Source organism: Magallana gigas, chromosome 7 (assembly GCF_963853765.1).
Source record: "Magallana gigas chromosome 7, xbMagGiga1.1, whole genome shotgun sequence".
NCBI classification, from domain to species: domain Eukaryota; kingdom Metazoa; phylum Mollusca; class Bivalvia; order Ostreida; family Ostreidae; genus Magallana; species Magallana gigas.
Window position 1 is genome coordinate 47,670,392 of NC_088859.1, and position 23,078 is coordinate 47,693,469.

General features: G+C 32.9%; 1 protein-coding gene across 6 annotated transcripts in view; it reads right to left on the reverse strand.

The window, feature by feature from the left end:
- Positions 1–4,936: 4,936 nt before the first annotated feature.
- The window catches only part of LOC105330415 (cAMP-dependent protein kinase regulatory subunit), a 32,865-nt gene continuing 14,723 nt past the window's right edge, over positions 4,937–23,078 (reverse strand). For 4 of the 6 annotated variants that reach the window (XM_034455233.2, XM_034455235.2, XM_011432079.4 and 1 more), the window contains 11 exons: positions 18,222–18,383; positions 16,348–16,439; positions 16,138–16,199; positions 12,793–12,810; positions 8,224–8,270; positions 7,276–7,374; positions 6,983–7,042; positions 6,815–6,875; positions 6,520–6,641; positions 5,744–5,825; positions 4,937–5,566 (listed from right to left, as the gene is read on the reverse strand). In XM_034455233.2, the coding sequence (XP_034311124.1) occupies positions 5,394–5,566; positions 5,744–5,825; positions 6,520–6,641; positions 6,815–6,875; positions 6,983–7,042; positions 7,276–7,374; positions 8,224–8,270; positions 12,793–12,810; positions 16,138–16,199; positions 16,348–16,439; positions 18,222–18,383 (978 nt within the window). In that variant the 3' untranslated portion in view covers positions 4,937–5,393. Of the gene's footprint in view, positions 5,567–5,743; positions 5,826–6,519; positions 6,642–6,814; positions 6,876–6,982; positions 7,043–7,275; positions 7,375–8,223; positions 8,271–12,792; positions 12,811–16,137; positions 16,200–16,347; positions 16,440–18,221; positions 18,384–19,684; positions 20,162–23,078 lie in introns of those variants that run through there. The other 2 variants (XM_011432077.4, XM_011432075.4) reach the window with 2 other exon arrangements.

Here is a 23,078-nt window from a genome sequence, read left to right on the forward strand (position 1 = left end):
TAGTTAACTGATCACTAGTTTATCAGCCATAAACTATAGTTAACTGATCACTAGTTTATCAACCATAAACTATAGTTAACTGATCACTAGTTTATCAACCATAAACTATAGTTAACTGATCACTAGTTTATCAGCCATAAACTATAGTTAACTGATCACTAGTTTATCAGCCATAAACTATAGTTAACTGATCACTAGTTTATCAACCATAAACTATAGTTATCAACGGTTCGTTAACTATTAATTAAAGACTTAAGGCGTTAACTTTAATTTCCCGTCCGTCAATTATAATTTTCTATATTTTATCCAAAAAAATAATCATGTAGTTATGCTTAGAAAACATAGGCAATCACAGATTACAAAGCTCACCGAGACGAGGCATCACTTTTATGAGACCACTTTTATCATATTATATGAAAATCATACTTTATGATCTTGGATATTCACGGATACTGTTTTGACACAATATCGTATATCATTTGTTCAAAAATTGTATGAAAATCATATGTTCATTTCATATGGTATTATCAAATACAATGTTTATCAATACAATAATATTAAATAAAACATTGCGTCCTATAAACTTACCGTAACAATATGTATCATATAATACAATAAAATACCGTAATAAATAATGATGAGATATGATATAGTAACTCATGATATGACATTGTATTGTCTATTACATTATTGTATTTGATCACATAATACAATATCATAATACATAATATATGATACAATATAGTATTATATGAAACAAGATCACATGATACATCACAATATTGTACATCATGATATCATATTGTATAATATGGTATGATATTGTATTGTATGATACTTTATCATTTGTGATACATTATATGATATTTCATCATATGATAAAATATAAATTGATACAACATTGTATCATATCATATGATACAATATACATGTAATGCGATTTAGTAAAATATTATATAATACAATACCAAATTATTCATACTGTATCATAAAATACAATAATATATATAACACAAAATATAATATAATACAATTTCATGGGATATAATAATATGTCTTATTATACTTTCATGTAAAATACTTAAATCTGATTGGCTTAGACGCAGTTGATAATCCGTTCTATCACCCTCAGCATTAGCAACGCACTTGGCAACGGTTATCACAACGAATTGTTACATGCGTGAAAATTATGCGTGAATACCCTTCGAAAACCATTGTCAACCTCCGCTTCGCGTCGGTTGACAATGGCTTTCTCGGGGTGTCAATTTCAACAGTTACCCTCCCAAACAGGCACTATTCATATAATATAACCAATATCATATTACACAATGTCGTATGATACAATATTATAAAATATACAATATTGATTCATATGATACAATATTGTATCATATGATACAATATTATTTATTGCAATATCATATGTAACACTATCAAGTGATCAAATAATATATTAATGATACATTATCATATTATACAACATTGTACCATAATATACAATAGTATACATAACAATATCCCGAAACAATATCATATCATAATGATATCATAATGACAAAAAACAAAACAATTGATACAATATTATATAAATATTATATATCAATATTATATAAATAGTGCCTGTTTGGGAGGGTAACAGTTGAATTGACACCCCGAGGAAACCATTGTCAACCGACGCCTCGCTTCGCGTCGGTTGACAATGGTTTCCTCGGGGTGTCAATTTCAACTGTTATCCTCCCAAACAGGCACTATTCATTTTATTATACTGAGTGTCTTAATTTAAGAGAATTTTTTACTGCTTTAAGTGAATTCTACGGCCAACAGTACGCGCATAATTTACGCGCATGTAACAATGCGTTGTGTTACCCGTTGCTAAGTGTGTTGCTAACGCTGAGGGTAATAAAAGTGATTATCAACTGCGTCTAAACCAATCAGATTTCAGTATTTAACATGAAAGTATAATAACATATTATCTCATATAACTTTTTACAATATAACATATGATATAATATTGTATCATATTAAACAACAGTGTATCATATAATACAATACTATATTACAGGAATCATGTTATATCATACAACAACAAACACATCTATCAAGCAGGTTTGAGTGAGGTAGGAGATTTTTTTTTGCATCCTTGATAATGGAGATCAGGCTCTGCATCTGAAGATACATCTACGTATCATTTATATTATAGTTATGGCTCAGATTTAGCATTCAAGCCTGTCAGGTGCATCAGTATCATAAGACGCATCATCCACGCAAGTTAAGAGAAGTTAGGACCAGTAATAACTAAGATATATTCATCAGAAGGCACCTGTTTCCAAAACTTTAACCAGGTCTTAAAACCTTAACCTCCTTCAGCATCCGAAACCTATGGCTCAGATTCAGCATCCATGCCTGTCAGGTGCATCAATATCATAAGACACACCATCCATGCAAGTTTGGTAAAGTTAGGACCATCAATAACTAAGATATATTTTTTAGCATCCTTCATAATGGCATCAGGCTTTGCATCTGAAGCTACCTCTGCGATTCATTTATATAATAGCTTAATCAACTATGCAAGTCTAAAATAGTACTAATATCTATTAAACATATAACCTGTTCCAAAAAAATTAACCTTATCCAGCATGCGAAACCTATGGCACAGATTCAGCATTCAATCATGTCAGGTGCATCAGTATCATAAGACACACCGTCCATGCAAGTTTGGTGATGTTAGAACCAGTAGTAACTATAATATAATCATTAGAGGGCACCTGTTTCAAAAACTTTAATTAGCTCTTAAAACCTTAACCTCCTCCAGCATCCGAAACCTATAGCTCAAATTCAGCATTCAAGACTCTGGTACATCAGTATCATAAGACGCATCATCCATGCAATTTTAGTGAAGTTAGGACCAGTAATAACTAAGATATATTCATCAGAGGGCACCTGCTTCAAAAAAATTAAGCAGCTCTAAAAACCTTAACCTCCTCCAGCATCTGAAACCTATGGCCCAGATTAAGCATTCAAGCCTGTCTGGTGCAGCAGTATCATAAGACACACCGTCCATGCAAGTTTGGTGAAGTTAGGACCAGTAGTAACTTAGATATTGCTATCAAAGGGCACCTGCACCAAAAATTTTAACCTGCTCCAAAAACCTGAACCTTCTTCAGCATCTGAAATTCAGGATTCAGATTCAGCATCCATGTCTTTCAAGTGCATAAATAGGTCCAGATGCATCATCCATGCAAGTTTGGTGAAGATATGACAAGTAATAATTAACTTAGATACAGGACCTGCAACAAAAACTTTAACCAGGTCCGGACGCCGACACTGACGCCGGGGGTAAAGCATAAGCTCCCCCCGACTTCGTCTCGGTAAGCTAAAAAACCTGACGTCAATAGACGAGGTAAAACATCATTAAGAAAGTCGTTTCATAATAAATTCTATTTAAAATTTAATTGCGGTGTAACACGCTTGTTTATTAAAAGTGAAAGTATCATTTTTAAAACACAAATACATGCATGTCTGATACTTATTCTTAGAAAATTTTTATTCCAACGTGTTATGTTTCCCGTGGTCAGAAAAAATAGTATTAATTTGTTTTAAAGTAAAATAGCATTAAGTACACTAACAGTCGCTAAAAAGGGACTTATTTCTTATTGAAAAAGTTCTGTATTAACGGCCCCTTTATAGTGCAGACGATGATTGATTAGAATGATATATCGAAGGATGTCAATGCTGCCATGGAAACAGAGATTTAGGATGAAAAAGGGGCGAAATTCCTAAGAAAATAAAGGATCGAATAATTTTGTGCAGCGATTTAAGGGGAGTCGCACAGACAAAAAATAATTGCCGGAAGAAAGGGTAGGGTGTTAAAATTTTAAATTGAGTATCTTGCTCGTAACTCACCAATTACAATTCAATTTTAGTGAGGCATTAGTAAAGGTAACCATTCTAACCATTAAAAAAGGAATAATTTGAAGTCCAGTGAGTGTATATGCACACGTGTCAAACGATTGCTTTCGTTCCCTACATTAAGTCAATTCAGAAATAAATTTTGTGATTATTGCAGAAATAAAACCCCTGAAAAATCGAAATATTTTCTGCTACGTTCAAAGGCGTTTTAACTATTATAGTCGAAGACCATAAGAAAGAAAACTTGGAAATGACATTCAATATATGTCCTAAAAAAAAATGTTTTGGTCAAATCTTGCTGTCGAAGTGATTACTAAACAAAACCACGTGACCTAAAGATAAAACTTATCTAAATTAGCACATTGTCTTGCTTATTCATCAAAAATATGAAATGAATGCGGATATACGGCATTTTAAGTTTAGATTTATTTACAATAAGTTTCAAATATACTATTGACTTCAGATATTCGTGGATTTATCGACAGCAAAAAAATGGTATCATTCATGTACATGTAGTACTGTAGACTTCGAACTAAAACTAACAAAAGGACGGGACAGACATGCTTGTCATACCGTGCCTTTTTTCTTCGAAGCAGTTATTGTGTGTGGACGTTATGGGATTTTCCATTAAAAAAAACCCTGAGCCGAGTGCTCCATGGGATCGAAATACGACCTGTAGCGGCTGTGGCGGGGACGGAAACAAATTGTCTCCGACCAGCTCTACAAGTGGTCCTCGTCATGCGATAATGTCTTCAGGGAACCAGCGATGTTCCAATTAATCTTCCGTACAAATAAAACAATTAGACAATATTATATAACAACGCATAGTGATCACGTGAGACGATAAAAGGTCAGGGGAATGGAGTGTGAAATAAACATGTGCCAAGCAGAAACACATTTGTCACATATCATGCATATTGCAATCATTTCCCGGAAATCCAACCTGTATGAGGCGATCATACGTCATGTATAGTAACAATCACTGTGTAACCCAAAAAGACATCCATAAAATATATATAACGAAACATTCTTTTACATATTTATTTGCAAATTTAATGAAATTTCCCCTGATGATATATATAAAATATCAATCTACAAAGTATGTAACAAAAGCGGCTGTATTTCATCATATTGCATCATTTATAAACATGCATATCATTCTATCGAACTTCTTTAAATAAAGGAAAGCATTAATGGGGAAGGGCTATAGATGCAGTATGAAAACGTCTTCTTTATCCAACACAATTAAAAGGGTCAGTTGATATGGTATGAGTATTTCCCGATCCCAATTTTAAAAAATGCAGAATTTGGAAAAGCAATCAAAATTCAAAAACAGAGATCCTTTCCCAACGGATTTCTGACAGTATTGCAGCTTGAGAAAAATCAATATATTATAACATGATCTGAAACAACACGTTGGCAATGAACGCAGTCATTAACCATAAAATAAAAATACTATATGTAAGTTGTCAATCTTTGGTTAATCACACAGATAAGGACACAAAACTGTTGTATTGTGCTATGTTCCTCTTAAGAATGTCAGAACACGGTCCCAGGACCCGCTCAAACCGGGCTCTGTCCAGCTTGACACACTTTAACGGGCCGCGGGCCACAACAGTTGCTGCGCGAGGTCTGTCCAACAATAAAGCTATCTCACCTGAAACAGAGTGAAAACACAGAATGAAACTTAGTGCACTAGTACAAAATGAAATGAGAAAACGGAATCGTAATAAACAAGATGCTAGTGGCTGAAAGCACTTCTGTACCTTTTCAACATAGGCATAGTTAGTACAATAATATTGACATTTATCTATAAAACGACTTTTCAGTTTACCGAAATAGTCGGAGACCCCTAGTCGGCCAACCTCCACGGGTTCATCATTTTCTGACCTCCTCTGTAACACAGCAGCTGAGCCCTGTCAACAACAGAACAGACCAATCAGAAGTGTCCATCAAAGAAAGACCACTGTTAATTCAATATGTGTAAATGATACAGTTAAGATCATCAATGTGGGAGGGTTACCATGGTAAAGAATGAGAAAGTTTATGAAGAAGACATGAAAAATAGTCTTACAAATAAAACATTCACTGTTGAAAAAAACATTTTCAAAATAAATGTATAAACACAAGCCTCATTCTGATATTCTTGGCAATATTTAAGCATTGAATGATTAATTTTTGAAAGATATAGTCTCATAACTGCAACAGTGTGTGTACACAAATTGAGCAACGTCGATAGCATGTCATGGAAATTTGTTTACACATCATGTGGCCGTTATGAGACTTTATCTTTTAAAAAATAATGATTTAATGTTTATATTTACAACTTCTTTTACTTTCTGCAATGTTTTAATATTGTCATTTAATACCTCAACATCTCTGTTTTATCCTATGGGTAAATTCAAATTAATGGAAGATTTGATTTTTGCTTGTGATGTTGCACCTTAACAGCATTCAACATTTGTGACGTCAAAATACAACTCGTAATTTAACCTTTGAGCAACCTGTCTGCGTTATGGTACTGTAAATGCTGCAGCTTTCCAGACACATTGCATACAATAAAAATATGTGGAATACAAATATGATATAATGTCTGTATGTTTGTCTGACCTCTGTAATGATGAAGAAGTCATCGCCTGGTTCACCCTGTCGCACAATCTCCTGACCATCCTCAAACTGGACCGGCTCCAAGGCATCAGCTACCGTCAACCTCTCCCACTTGTCTAAGTTATCTGTAAAACACCCAACAGAGACACTGAGAAATGGTATGTGCTAAATTTCAAATTCAGTAAAGTCCTGTAAAATCTTTGAATTGATATGACTGAAAATACTCATGTACAATATACATGTAGATTAACTTTTGCCAATTTTCATGGCAAATAGCAAATTTTACAATCATTTTTACCTAGTATTGAAACCTTTCCTAAGAATTCTTCATACATCTTCCTCTTTCTGATTGTGCTACCCTGAAATCAGACAAGTAAATGCACTGCGTCTATATATAGATCCAATACAATATTACAGTTGGAAATTTCATCATTGCTCTCTTATTTTTGGGTTTCTATTGACCTACCATTAGAATTCTTCTGTAGCTATCTCGATCAATACCCCACAACTTCACATCTCCTTTAGCCTGCCAATGGAAAGAGCAAATTGTTTCATAAACTGACCTTAAAAAGTCATATTGGTCATTCCAAAGGAGATACCTTTAACAAGAACTTAGTATTTTTTGCACCATTGAGATTGTACGTGTAGTTTGTACAGATTATAGCTGTATGATTTTTACATATTTACGGTAATGATGTGCCTATCAACATTGATTAGGCTTTGAGGTACCCCCATGAGACTGGACAGTGATCTACTGACCTTGACCGTCGCTGCCCTTGGGGTGCCGTAAATGAGAGCCAGCTCACCAAAACTTCCTCCCTCTCCAATGGTTGTTACATGTTCATCATTCACGAAAATCTGTTGAAAATGGGACCAATTTAGAAGTAAACATTAAAGAAATTTACTGTTCAAACTTTGGTCAAAATAAATGAACAATTCTAAATAACAGGTTGTGAAACAGAGGAGAGTATGTGTGAAAAACAGTTGAAATGATTCCTTTTGACATAATGCTTTAGATACTTCTTTGCTCTGTTGTGATAATTCAGTAGATTTTAAAATCAAGAAACAAAATTATTTCTCATCAAATAGAATTAAATTTTGCTGCAAATTAATATAATATTAAATGAATATTGCCTACAAATTTTGTAATTACTATTATAAATATAATGTCAAAATTGCACAATTTCCCACAATGTTTTAGTACAATTTAAAAAAATTATAAAAAAGAGATTTCCTATTAAATCATTTAGAAATCAACACAAAAACTATTGATCTTTATGGTCTTCTAAAGGAGTAGAATACATTAAGGAATCCTAATGACAAAAAGGCACGGCAAAATCCGGAAATCCAAGTCTGGATGTCAAGCTGTGTGATTGTAAAAAATATTAGCCTCCTCCGCAATCAGGAAAAAATGAAACAGACCTTTTGCAGCAAGACCCACAAATCATACCAAACTTGGCTAGTCACAAGTACAAACTGAAAATGTTAACAAGCAAGCATGGGGAGTAGCTCCAACTGTTGGAATAGCAATCATCATTTTCTCCTGGGGATTCAGGCAGTGCTAATAAGCAGGCTTTTATGTGAATTCACATCTTAGCAGTAACAAAGATTGGCTGGATCTGCCCTCTTCCGCCAGTAAAAATGGACAGAATGCCAATACTTGTCAGTGTTTATATTCCCTGTCAGCTTTAATTCACCTATACTTACATCAACCTCCCCTTGGTCTATCACATAGAAATTGTCTCCTTCATCTCCTACAAGAAAATGCCAATAAAATGAACTCAATATAATCAATTATTGAACTGTTATATAACATCACATGCATTATCTCATCATAAGCTAGCATAAGAATTATAGAAACTGCCATATTAATTTCAAGCCACATTGTGCACTACCATGAGAATTATCTCTGCCCAGAGTAATAGAATTTAGCACATTCTGTCAAAGGCAGTACATTGCGTGACAGCACTATTATCATTGTTATGTTATGTAATCAAATGCAGGGGAAACAACGCAATGGTCATTTCTGATCAGAAATGACATGTCTTTGGAAGTGACAAATGATGGTTGTCAGAATACACTAAGGAGAGAGAGAGCCACCAGGCTTGGAATTCCATGCACATAGTTCATAAACTGTTTCCTGGGTTCTGTTGTTGTGGAAACTAATCACTATTTGTAAAGAGTGTACCAGTATTATGAAATCTGTCAAGAACTGCGTCTTGGAAAAGTGGGTGTTGGACACTAACAGATTCTCCTCTTTAAATACATCCTGTTTATCTAGAGAGTGAATTTTTCAAAAACTAATTAGAATTAAAATACAAACAGTTTCTTCAACCTCTGTATAACTGCCATTATCATGTAAACATTGCAGAGAGAACAAAAATTTCTCACATTTCTATTTTACTTGTATTTTCTTTGTCATCAGTCTTTTGAAACTTATCTTTAATTCTATTGAATGGTCTCAAAGAAATACTGGACTTTTCAACCTTTTATCATTCAAACAGATGCTCTTACATCTCTTCAAACAAGATGCCAATTGAATACCTAGGTCCATTCATGACTTTGAACACCTGCAATCAGTTCATAGTTCTGAACATCAAAGTCCAATATTATAAATTTCTTAAAACTTGACAATTCTGAAGCACAGTTCTAAGCCCTGTCTGACAAAACACAGATCCATCTAAACAACAGTTCTAAACACCAACACTCAAAACTCAGTCCTAAACACCAGCTCAGAACGCCATCAATCAAGTTATAGCTACCATCCTCAATTAAACCATATCCTTTAAATCTGCATTTTTTCTTTAAATTTTATTATATAGTATGTTGTCATTTGATAAGTAATTTAATGATGCAATTCATCTTTACACCATCACGGATCTAGGATACAAATGCTTTTGATTTAATAACAGATCTGAATAACTAGATTCCCTTCCTGACATTTAATCCTTACAATCAAATCTCAACTCTAAACAACCTGTGATCAAAAATGAAACTCAAATCCCTAAAACCAAATCATATATTTGAACAGCACACAATATCAGAGCTCTGAACACCATTAATTGAATCTTAACTCTTACAGTCAAATTGTGTGAATTTCATGTGCAAAGAACATTCTCATTTTCACATGAAATATTAAGTGAAATTAACTTCACTGTCAATTTTTTGTGGATGCTAGATACAGTTTATCACATGATCATATGGGTGCCACTGATATTCACATAAATTTCTGAAATCATATGAAATTTTCTCATTTGAAAATCATGCAAGTGTTTTTTTTTTCATTCATGTGAATTTTATGTCAAATTCATGTGACACAATTGCCATTTTACATCTATGATTCAATTCACAGATCTGATTAAAATAACTTAAAAAAAACTAATACACATCTTTAACACTAGGAGCCAACTTGCAGCTCTTAAAAATACAATCTCTGGGTATTCCAATTCAATAAACATCTGTACCAGGTATTTTGCTAGGTAATGAACAGTGTGATCAAAAACTCTGAAAACAAAGAAAATCCACAATTTTCAACACATAATTTGCACACATTTGGAATAAAACAAGTCTTTACAACACCCTATTATTTACACATCTTACTAGTTTCAGCTAACAGTCATCAATGTCTATATGGCAATATGGTTGAAAAACAAAAACCAATAAAAATATAATAATGTTGACTCTTATGAACCTTTTATTAGTTGAACTTACAGAAAAACAGCACAATAGTCTACTTTTAAAAAATTATTTATTTCATGTAAATTTCTAAATTATGCATACACATTAAGGCAGGTGTCATTTTTTCTTCATTAACTGATATTTAATTCCACAATGTCATAAATGTGTAATTAATTATTCAGTTATGTATATATCCTGTTTCAAACATTCTAGCAACAAATAAATTACTGTCCAGGACAATTGGTTTTACATAATAATATTAATTGGTGTAAGGTTACGTGAATCACACATCTGTATTACCGAGTGTAAGAGGGCTTGATGCTGGTGGACAGTCACCTGTGGGTTACCTAAGGTGATGGAATTATGTTATAATGTATAAGTGGCTCACAGTAGTGAATACAATAAGTTTTGTGAACCAATAACAATTTACTTGGTGAATTCAAAAAGAACACAGAGGGGAAACATTTTATGTTAAGTAAGGTTTGCTGCAGCAGGACCAAAGCAATCAGCAAATTTGTACTATTAATAATATATATTTATATTGACTTAGTATTGGCAACTATGAACTATAACTGTCATACTGGCACCACACACCGAATGCATAGAATCTATAGGCATTGGGTGCAAGACAAAAAAAAAGTTTGAACCATATGTACGGGTATGTACTTTTATTAAGTATAAAATATGGCTGAAAGAACATGAAAAATCCTCTACCTGACTTTACTGTGAATATGCAGTAGAATATTTCAATCTTTTCAGTAATATGATTATTTAACTAAAAAAAAGCATGCTCCACAATAATTGACCTTTGATTGCTAGATTGAATGCTGACATTCCAGTATTGTATTACCACCTTGTGAATACTGTGTCTACATAACTGTGGAGTAACTTAGCCAAGCAAGTATCCCCTCTGAATACTGTTCATCAGTTGATGCAATGCTAGAGGAGATAGTTTATTGTTATTCAAAGCATCATGGTGCTTGCAATATTGACAGACTTATATCCAATGCTTTGCTTTAACTTTAATCTATAAAGAGAATTGTACCAGCATATCATGATAAATTCAATTGTAAGCTGCCTTTTAATACCCTGGTACACAATATTGTTTGTAAAATAAACTTTGTACATTTTGAGACAAAAATAACCAGCAGAGAACAAAAAGGGAGATTACTCCATCCAATATTGCTATTTTTTTTTTAAAGTAAACTGGCTATATTTGTTTGATTTTGGACTTTTTGGTACCCTTTGCTTCTCCATTGAGGGCCTGAATTTGACTTGGTTGAATATTTTAATTCTATTCTGCACTCCATAACTGCTGAGCTATCTATCTGTGCCACATCTTGTTTTGTTCATTACATATCTGACAAACTCACTATCTCAGTCATCATATTACAAATCTGATAATCACGATTTTCAGCCCAGAAATGATTTTTGATATATATCTTGTGTTTTTGTCTGAATAGTTGATCACATAACAGTAGTTTTTTGGTAAAAGTATTTGGATTGAATCAGCTGTTTTCAAATGTGCAGAGACAATTTTTTGTTTTAAGCAAGATTTCTTGTTTGAAAATGAAATCTTCTGAAAAAAGATTTTTGTTTCTGTACCTAGCCTCAGTATTAAGACTCGGATGGTCAGGATGTTTTGTTAATCCTCATCAATAAATCACTTGCTTTTCCAAAGTGTGATTGCAATTTGCATTATTTCTCTGTAAAGAACTTTTTTACCATTAGAAATACCTTACTGTGAGGAAAGAGTTGGCTACAATAAACGACTAATTTTTATTCAATAGAGAAATTACCGTTGTTACAAGGAAAGAGTTGAGTGTTCCTGTTTTACTTTGTGTGTTATTGACTCTATGAACTATCCTGCTTTACAATTTTATTTGTTAATGAGATATAATCACCCATTTTTCTGAATTAAAGCAAACATGGGGAATATTCCCAAGAAACTAGCCCAATTTCATTGATTGCAAGCTTCTCTCTGAAAGGTTTTTTTATTATACCCAGCTAAGCTCAATATGTTCTTTGTGTACACATTTATGTTGAAACACTGTAACTACAAAACATAGTTTATCAACCCTCACCCTAATGCTCTAAGTATTCAGACCACTTACAGATTCTTTTCAGAGACCGGGCAGTGAAATGAACAAAATAAAAAATCATATTAGGTCACCACAGACATTTAAGACACACAGTGCTGGCTCAAACTAGATACCCCATCGACATGCCTTTAATGCATATACTGCAATCATTTATCCAGCAATAGGTTGGCCGGACTCGCATACATTTCTCTTCTCCTGTCAAAAAATAAACTAATCAAGCCGCGGTCACTTCCCAATGCAGCAGAGAGTAACGGCGTCCCTCCGACTGCGGTTAACTGAAGTGTGCAGTGGGTATTAGTTGGCAGCATGGTTATGTCAGTAAGTGGCGGTGTTGTTGGCAAGCACTCTGCTCTGATATTTTAACCCTTGGTTGGCCGAGATACAGACTGGTGACAACAATATCTACTGAGGCCCAGCTGTCTACTTAACACCCTTGTGCATGGAAACAATTGTTAAAGCACACAGACCAGAATAATTGGGGATACAAAATATCTACCATCATCATACAGAGTTCCTGGAATATGGTATAGAGGTCATGTGATAAATCATGTGATTAAACTAGATAAACCAAATGACATGTGACATACAAAGTTATCAAGAAAAACAGAAATATACGAGTTAAGTCATTCCAAGCAATGAAAGTCAAAATGTTACACATACATTACCAATCCTCAAATTGAAATTTTCCAAATTTTGAGCACATTAAAATCTAAAACCTCAGTAAACCTTCTTTGTTTTAACAATTTAACTTCAATTGGAGATTTTATCAAAATAGCAATTCTGAAAAACCCACAAAGCTCACCTGTTAAGATGACATGCAGTTACCAACGATATTGACCAGTATACTAGAACAATATTCTGTAAGATGATACAGTTACCTATAATATTGACCAGTATGCTAGAACAATTAATATTCTGTAAGATGATACATTTACCTATGACTATTATGCTAGAAGAAAATTCTGTCAATTGATATATTTAACTAAAATATTGATTATAATGCTAAAAAATATTCTGTAATTTGATACAGTTATCTACAGTATAATACTGACCAGTGTGCTAGGAGAATATTCTATAATGTTGCAGGTAAAGAATTTTCATGTTTCAAATGAAAAAGGGAGAAAATCAAACACAAGCATTTAATACTGGCACTGTGGGCAACAGACTTTCTATATTTTAATCTTAAATGCTATCCAGCTTTCATGGCCTTTAAATGGACATATTTCTAATGCTTTATCTGATTAATTAATGCAATCTAAAATCACATTCATCAAAGTTTGAACTCATTTGCATAAGAGAAAAATAACATAGTTTACAGCAGTGCATGCATGTACTTATTTGTAAATTATTTTATTACGGTATATGGAAAATGATACTGTTAATATTGTCAAAGTTAGCCAAAAGGGGCATTAATTGTAGTTTAGGTAGCTAAACACAGTTTCGTATAAAATCCAGGGGGTTTTTCTCTGGGGAAAAGCATGATGGGTAGGGATTTTCCTGCTATTTTTATGCAGTATACATGAAAATCAAATTTTTAAACTGTCAGTTGCATAATATAGTGAATTATCTTTCGAATACATGAAAAAAGTATGTAGAAAAATTTTAAAAATTAATTTTGTGAGACTCTAAAATAAAGGGCGATAACTCCAAAAACATCCCGATTTTACACATGCAGAATTTCATGAATTTTTTAGCGGGTAACATAGCTCTTTAAAAAGCTGGCGAATGTACCCTGAAAATACTATGAAATGATGCCTAAGGACTTGTTCTTGAAAATGTACAGAAATAAAACTGGCTGGTTTGGTTGCATTCTGCTTTTAGGGGGAGCCTAAAATGCATGGGTGTACTGCATTTAGAGGCATCCTTTTGTCTATTTTCCGCATGTTTTGAGTGCCAAATAAATTCTAGCATTAAGTTACATGTGCATTATTTTTAAATATTTACAAAATTCACGATTTTATCTTTCTATTGATATATAAATATATATGTAACATATTTTAACAATTTATTTTTATAGGGGTCAGTTTTGCTTGCCCCTCATCTGAAAACGTCCTTATAACGTTACATATAAAACTGTGTTTTGCACCCTTAAGGAACACATAATATAACGTTGATCCGTCTTTATCTTACAAAATTGCTGCGTTAGCACTTTTGTTTAGTCAGTAGAGTTTTAGTTTGACCCTCAAGCATTAAATAAATGTAAAACATGCTTTGTGCATGTTTCATTTCTCACTTTATGACGTTGGGTATATGATTGTGTATTGTGACGTGTTGTTTTACATTGTGATGCATTAGCATTGTGACATTTTTAAGTGTGACGTCATGTCAACAAAGCGGCTCCGATCATGAGTTCATAACTTTTAGTTCCAATAATAGAATAGAGAGAATATGATACACTTATTTTATGTGTATGTGTATTTAATTATGTGTTAAAATGAGTATCCGGTTATGGACTTTTGAGCCGCTCTATTAATTCAACAAAATTTCATATGAAATGATTTCACATGTGTGCATAATTCAAATAGACAATTGTGTAAAGTATCCGAAATTGTTTTAGACGGGTGGGGGGGGGGGTGTGAAATTATTTTTTAAAAATTTGTTTGTCATCAGTATCAAATGCACAGTACCATTGGTTATGTTCAATTCATTAAACAAAGTAGAATTAGTAAGTGGAAAGTCAGTTTTGAATTTTGAACTGCACAGTCGTGTTCGAAAGGTCTATCTTTGTATTTGACACATCCTACCTAAATGACAATATCTCGGCCATTTTTTCACTAAATTTAACTTTGTGTACACCAAAATGTTTGTAATATTCTCCTCTTTGCATCAAAGCATTAAAAAGTGGCATACAAAAATATTTTATTTCCTTTAAGGTAGCTAAACACAGTTTCGTATAAAATCCAGGGGGTTTTTCTCTGGGGAAAAGCATGATGGGTAGGGATTTTCCTGCTATTTTTATGCAGTATACATGAAAATCAAATTTTTAAACTGTCAGTTGCATAATATAGTGAATTATCTTTCGAATACATGAAAAAAGTATGTAGAAAAATTTTAAAAATTAATTTTGTGAGACTCTAAAATAAAGGGCGATAACTCCAAAAACATCCCGATTTTACACATGCAGAATTTCATGAATTTTTTAGCGGGTAACATAGCTCTTTAAAAAGCTGGCGAATGTACCCTGAAAATACTATGAAATGATGCCTAAGGACTTGTTCTTGAAAATGTACAGAAATAAAACTGGCTGGTTTGGTTGCATTCTGCTTTTAGGGGGAGCCTAAAATGCATGGGTGTACTGCATTTAGAGGCATCCTTTTGTCTATTTTCCGCATGTTTTGAGTGCCAAATAAATTCTAGCATTAAGTTACATGTGCATTATTTTTAAATATTTACAAAATTCACGATTTTATCTTTCTATTGATATATAAATATATATGTAACATATTTTAACAATTTATTTTTATAGGGGTCAGTTTTGCTTGCCCCTCATCTGAAAACGTCCTTATAACGTTACATATAAAACTGTGTTTTGCACCCTTACAGGGTTATTTAGATCCTGGTGCCTAATCTTTATTTACAACAAATAATAATGGTGTAGCCTCATGCGCTTCAATTATATAACCTTAAAGAAATCGCTTATGACAATAATTTTTTTTTCTTTAAGAAAAAAAAAACCCCATTGTCTTATTCTAAAGTATCTTAATATGACCTGCTATAAAGACATTACTTTCACTTAAATAACACTCAAACCATCAAATGACGAAACAAATTTTAATCAGAATTTTAAGAAAGCTGGTAATTTCTGGAGCAAACACAAACAACAGCATGTTGAATTGCCTACCTTGCTGAATAATTACTTCCCCTGCATGGCGGTGAACGGGAAACATGGCATCAAAAATATCACTGCAAGAAGACAATGTATAAATAAGTCAAATAAAACTTCAAAAAATAGAGGGATATAACAGAGGCTTTTTTCATTTATTTTACCAAATTTCAAAGCAAAGTTAAAGTTTTGAACACATAACAACAGGATATTTATCATCTGTCTTACCTTCGTTCATTATCATCTAAGTGTGAGAATAAAACATTTCTCGAGATTGCCTTAGAGAGAGCTGCCATTGTCTTGTAATCTTTTGGCACTACCTGTAAAAATCAAAGTTAATTCTAAATTGTTTTAAACACTTTCCTTATAAAACTAACTGTTTTACATTTTTTATACCTCCGGCATGGTAAAATTCTGCAGTTCTTCGTCAGTGTATCTCAACAGATTTTTTTGCAAAGCAACACTCATGTAAGCCATTGTGCGTTGTTTGACGTTACCAGAAAACAGGATTCTCTCTTATGCTCACTTCTTCTATAAAGTTCCACTAATTACAAAGAAGTCCCTCCCCTTGCCCTACTTAACATGTCATACAGTCCTCGTATTTCTTGCATAACTTTAGAGAGAGAAATTGGTACTCAGAAAAAATCAATCCATATCCTAACGAGGCATAATCTGCCCCTTGCAATGTCTAACAGATCCCCGTAATCCTTAATTTCTTGGTTTTTATGCAGAAATAATTACAGTGACATCTCCATTGTGAGTATGAAAAACAGCAGCTAAAACCATCAAAGCCTGGACCTAATTCTGCAGAGGAAAAGGGCACATTTCCATTATTTTTAAGGTCTAGATAGAGAGCAAGCAACCGGTGCCATCAATTCAATTGGGTGTTTAGCTTTTCATTTTCAACATCTTTGGAGGTTCATTTGTGACATTGCAGAGTACATGTATACAATTAAAGCCTTCTTAATTAATATTGATGCACAATCAAAATATTTAAGCCATAACAAAATACTGTAGTATATTAATAAAAATGTTTTTTCAAAACATTTTGTTTAGAGGGAAGTGCAGTATTTTAACGTCAACAATAGTAATTTAAAATTAGAATTTTATGTTTGGATGAGATCTAAAAATCCAGCACGGCTCTAAATTTCTACTGCTGTGCAATATGTGATTCTTGCATCAATCACAAGTAGAGTATTTAAAAAATTGGTTTAAAAAGTAATCATTTTGGTCAAAAAATGTTTTCTAATGTTTTGAGAGAAGATTGCTTTACACATTTTAAATTCTAAATTTTGCAAATGAATTTGCCACAAATGCCAACAATATAGTTGAGGCTTGCAAACACATAACCAATTTTACTAGCTCCTAAGATTAGTGCTTTCCTATGGCATACCGTAAATGTATTTTATCTAGCGTGTGAAATATTAATTGGCAGAAATCCATTTTTCAACATGTAAGCATGGATTTGAATTTGCGTTTTTCTAAGTGTAACTATCATTATGCATGGTATTTAGCAATTTACTTGATTAAGTGGAAGCTGCATTCCACCAAAAAAGCTCCCAGTAAATAGAACAAACAACCAAATATAAAATGTTAATATTTAATTCCCAATGGGACAAAAATGTGCAATGATTTTGAATTATTTCTATAAATTGTTAACTTATTAAGCCTAGCTGTGAAAATATTTTATGCAAAACAATTCTGAAATATTCATTGGCAAGTTGTTTGCATGTAGAATACTAAAGCTCTTTTGTCTTTCAAACCCAATTCCCTGTAGAGCAACAATTCTGCCAGTACCCCAATGAAGATGGAATACCAGTTTATCTGACACAAAGGTTGATGCTTTCACCATTGTTGCTCTTTATAACATATTTCAAGCTCATTGATATTGTGTTTCACTTACAGTGCAAAGACATTAGCAGATAAGATCTTCTAGATATGACCTAACTTGCTCTGTTTAATTAAATAAGAGAAATGAAATCAATTGAAAAGGATGATCAAGCTTATCGATATACAATAATATATGTACAATGTATGTACATGTATATGCATTGAGAGGGAGGCGTTTTTGATAGATATCTACTATGATTTGGCTGAATTACCTTTTTGACGTATTGGGCGGCATCCTCCTCTTTGTACACCTCGGCACTGACTGCCCCCCGCCGGTTCCTGACGATGTTCTTCAGGGGGAACTGGGAGCTGGAGATCTCGTCCGCCACATCATCACTAGGAGGTGTGGCTGACTTGCTCTTTGTTTTCTGTTCCTGAAAAGATAAGTATGGGAAATGAAATTTTTTAAAATCATTAAAAAATTCTTATCTTAAATATAACATATGTTACATGGCAACTTACACCCCAGTATGTACTTTGCATAACAAATTCATTAAACATCTCACACCTATTGTTTAAAGGACCATCGTAACAAGCAAAAGACAATATCTCATTGAATATTTCAATAAGCATTACTTCACTGAACATCCTAACAAGCAAAAGACAATATCTCATTGAATGTTTCAATAAGCATTACTTCACTGAACATCCTAACAAGCAAAAGACAATATCTCTTTGAATGTTTCAATACGTATAACTTCACTGAACATCCTAAATAGCATTAACTCAGTGAATGGTCATAGAAGCTTTATCTTACTGAACCCCTTTCCAAGCTTTATCCGAGTGAACACTTTCATATGCATATCCTCGGTGTCCATTGATAAGCATTATTTATCAGAACCCCCTCACATGAATTATCCCAGTGAACATTCTCATCGGCATTATTAAGTCCCATTTTACACATTTCACAAGTATTATCTGTGAACACCCTAACAAGTATTATCTGTGAACACCCTCACAAGTATTATTTGTGAACACCCTCACAAGTATTATCTGTGAACACCCTTACGATCATCGTCTCTCGGAACACCCTCACATTCGTTTTCACAGCAAATATTTATATATTTCGCAACATTAAATATCTCAGTTAACACACTCTTTGTAAGAATCATTTTCTTTGAACTGCATTGAAGTTATAATAAAGTTTTACTTTGTATCAAACTGGAGGACTTAACAATAAAATTCATTTCGCTAATAACACAATGTTTTGTTATGATGCGTTGGATGTTGTTGCTTCCCTTATTTTAAGACAAATAATCATTCTGTAGCAGAACTTGTACTCAACCAAATACAAATGCACAATCCATTTAAATGTCATTCAATCTTAAAAACAATATTATTTCAAAAGTTTGATAAGACTCAAAGTAAATAATCATCAAATGTCACATTTTCTATTTCTTTTTTTTCATTTCAACTTTTCTTACTGAACCGTTTTATGCTGAATGGAACAGTTTTAAAGATCAAAATACAGTGGGTTTAATCTCTTTGATCTGAAAGTCCATTTGTCAGATGAAAATTTATCAGATAATGCAAACATCAGATGAAACATTGGGTTAAACTTTGTATTTTCTATGGCATTTTGACTGAAACATTTGACTAATTTTTGCTGCACATCATCTGCAAGCTGCTCTCAATAATTTCTGTTCAATGTCAATGCTCTCTACTTGTTGCTTACCTCCAACTGGCTCATAATTTCAAATGTGAATCTCTAAAACAAACAGTTTTCACAATCACAAACTACAACTGATGTGTATATTTCCCTTTGTTAGATCACAACTGGTTAAATTTGCCTGCTAGAAAAGGCCAAAATTGCTGTGAAACATCACAGATTTGGAACTAACACTTTAAAACCTTTCATACTTAGATTCGGCTCTACTTCTACTATTGATCTCACAGTACTCATCCAAAATGAAAACACATCTGGCATAAGGCTTTATTTCCCAATCTTTAAGTATGGTCCTATTTTGTTATTCATAGCAAGCAGATAAATTCCTCCCAAAGCCAACTTTGCAAGTATCCCAATCTTCTCTGGCAATTTAATCAATCTCCAAAATATGGTATTTCTTTTATTCCTAATCCATGTTTTTTAGCACACAAAATACCACAGATGGTCTTTCCTCAGCATCCCCTACAAGATGTTGATGCTGGCACACAGTTCAGCTTAGAATCTTGAGCTCTGGTCAATCTAATTTGTTTCCAGTGTTGCCCTATTCCATTCATTAATTCTGTCATGATTGCTTTCACTCTATCATGTGATTTTTTCCCCCTTGATTCATGAATACAGACTTGGGAATAGCTTCCACTCCATATCAAAGGAGACCTAGAGCAACTATCAGTAGACACTTCAGCAAGTGAAATATCAGATATGGTTTGATTAGAAACCCATGTGGAAAGTTCTGTCATTAAGATATGAAAGTTCCACTGCTAAGTCAAACAATTTCAATATGGACATGATTAGTTATACATCTGCAAAAAGAGTAGAATGAATCTAAAAATTGCAGACTTCGTGACTTCCTTTGCATTTTATTCAATTCTTCTTCGTCTGAAAGAGATACAAATAGTTCTATATTCAAGATCAACCATATCAGAATAATGAGATTAACAAACTGTTGTTCTACTTTGTAAAAACAAATTGCAGCCCTGATGGGGAACAGAAGAGATGTCTGATGTGTATGAGCTCGTAACTTAGTTTACTTTGTAGTATCTTGGTCACTAGTACACATACAGTACATTGTACTGTGATGTCATCAGTGTCAGCTGAGGGCTTAAAAGTTAATCCTTTGTTAATCCACCAATGAAATGTAGTGTGATACTTGACTTACAAACATTAGACCCTTTAATAGTCTTGTATATAGAACTGATTCAAACCCATATGGCACTTTGTTCATTTCCACAAAGGAATACATGCAGTATTATGCATTTCTCACCCCAAAAATTAAATTTCTATAGAGAGCATTAAAATACGGTTGAACATAGTGAAAATCATATTAAAATTATTTAAGTAAAAAATTATCACCCCAGTGATGTCTTGATGTAATAAATGATGTCACGAAGATTGTCTTATTTTGGTAAATTAATGTTTCTGAGATAAATGTGGGTGTTTTCTAACAATTTTTTCGACTGAGAAACATTAAGTGCATGCTTGCTCAAGTACCTTTTTTGATTATGATGTGTATAATTATATATTTACATCTACCAAGTATTATTCCCTCTATTTCTTACAGAAACATATAGTTAATTCATAGCTCTATAGAAACAGCCAGATTGAAATCTACAGCCCCGTTTATTGATTTGTTGAAATCTACAGCGGTTGAAACTGACAAGAAAGTGACAGGACCAAACTTGACACACCTAGTTTATCGATTGGTCGAGACCTACAACTACCTAGGAAAAATCACGAACTGCACGAAATAATCATGACGACGTCAGACTCAAAGTCTCATAGGAGACGATTTGGCTGTTTCTTTTAGTTAACGTACTTACATACATTCAGTAATTTAGTGAATTTTACTTACTTTTCATAATCAATTTATCAATTGGCTAAAAGAAAGATGTTAATATAAACAATAAAATGCTTTCTTTGATGATTCATTCGGGTAATGAAGGTAGCAATCGTTGCAGAAAAAATTTACATAACCCGCGTTAGCGGGTTATTAACGTGGGTTATTTACTGCGGGTTATGTTTTTTTCTTCAATGTCGCTACCTTCATATCCCGAATGAATCACAAAGAAAGCATTTTATCGTTTAAATGAACAAAATTATAGGTTAAAATTTACCTGAGCAGTCCTGTGCTCTATACTTTCAAAGAAAAAAGGAAAATTAATAACATTTTCATTTGTTTGCAAAATTGCTGGAATTACCTTAGCCGTAGCCCATTTCAGTGACGTCATAAATGAACAGCTATAATTAGACAATGGTGACTTATGTAAAAAATAATGTGTTAGACAACCTCTGTATAATGGTTTAAGAAGATTTGATTTTGAAATGATACTTCATTTATTTAATAAAAGAACTGATGGGAGTTGATTTTATTATTATTTATTTTAAAATCAACATTATGTTATTTTGCTTGGCAAGTAGTTTATAATCCATATTTGAATTACGCACATTTTTATTTATGAATTCTCTGACTTTTCCGACAAAGAATTTACAGAAAACCCCATACGAATCATGTTGTGTAATATTAAAAAATAGAATTGATTCCATCAAACTATGTATCAGTAATCAAAATATCATATGTACATGTATATCATATTATAGCTGGGGTGTCCTTTTTAACTCAAAAAGGAGGAATCCATTATTTTATGCTCTATCATATTACCTTTTACACACATTACCAGGATAATGTCATGCTACAGAGTGCTATTTTATCTGTATGCAACATTTTAAAGGCATCAATCTATTAGTAAGAAATATTTTTAAATGTACATTGTACTGTGTTATTCTATCAATAAACATAACTAAATTTTAAAACAATTTTTTGCCAAATGATCCAGGTTATGTATTAACAGAAATATTACATGGTAAAATGTTTTTAAGGAGTTGAAGAATAATAAATAATGCTGATTTATTATATTTTGTTCTCAGAAAGGTAACAACAATTTGCTGAAATGTGGAGGACTGTGATAAACTGCTACTGATGGGTTTTTATTTAATGAGACATGATATTTAGAATTACATTTGATTTCATAACTCAACTAATACTTACTGTCTATACCGGTAATACATATTTACTCATTTGTTATATGTAGCAACAATTCAGCAAAACACAATTAATATTAAACCCAGATGAATGTTTTATGAAGAACTACACTGCTAATCTTTTCTTCGGGTATTTAAGTAATAATGACACATCTATTTTATTTCATCAACACAATGAATCAGAGCCAAATGGGAGAGGCAGGGCAATAACATCTTGCTCAAGTTTATTTTACCAGTAGTTAAAAATCAGCAAAATTGAAAAGTTTATCAAGTAAACAAATTTGATTGCAGTGGAGTTTGAGGGCAGGGAGATTTTACTGCAAGTAACCAAATTGATACCACTGGGTGTCTTTTTAAACTATCAACA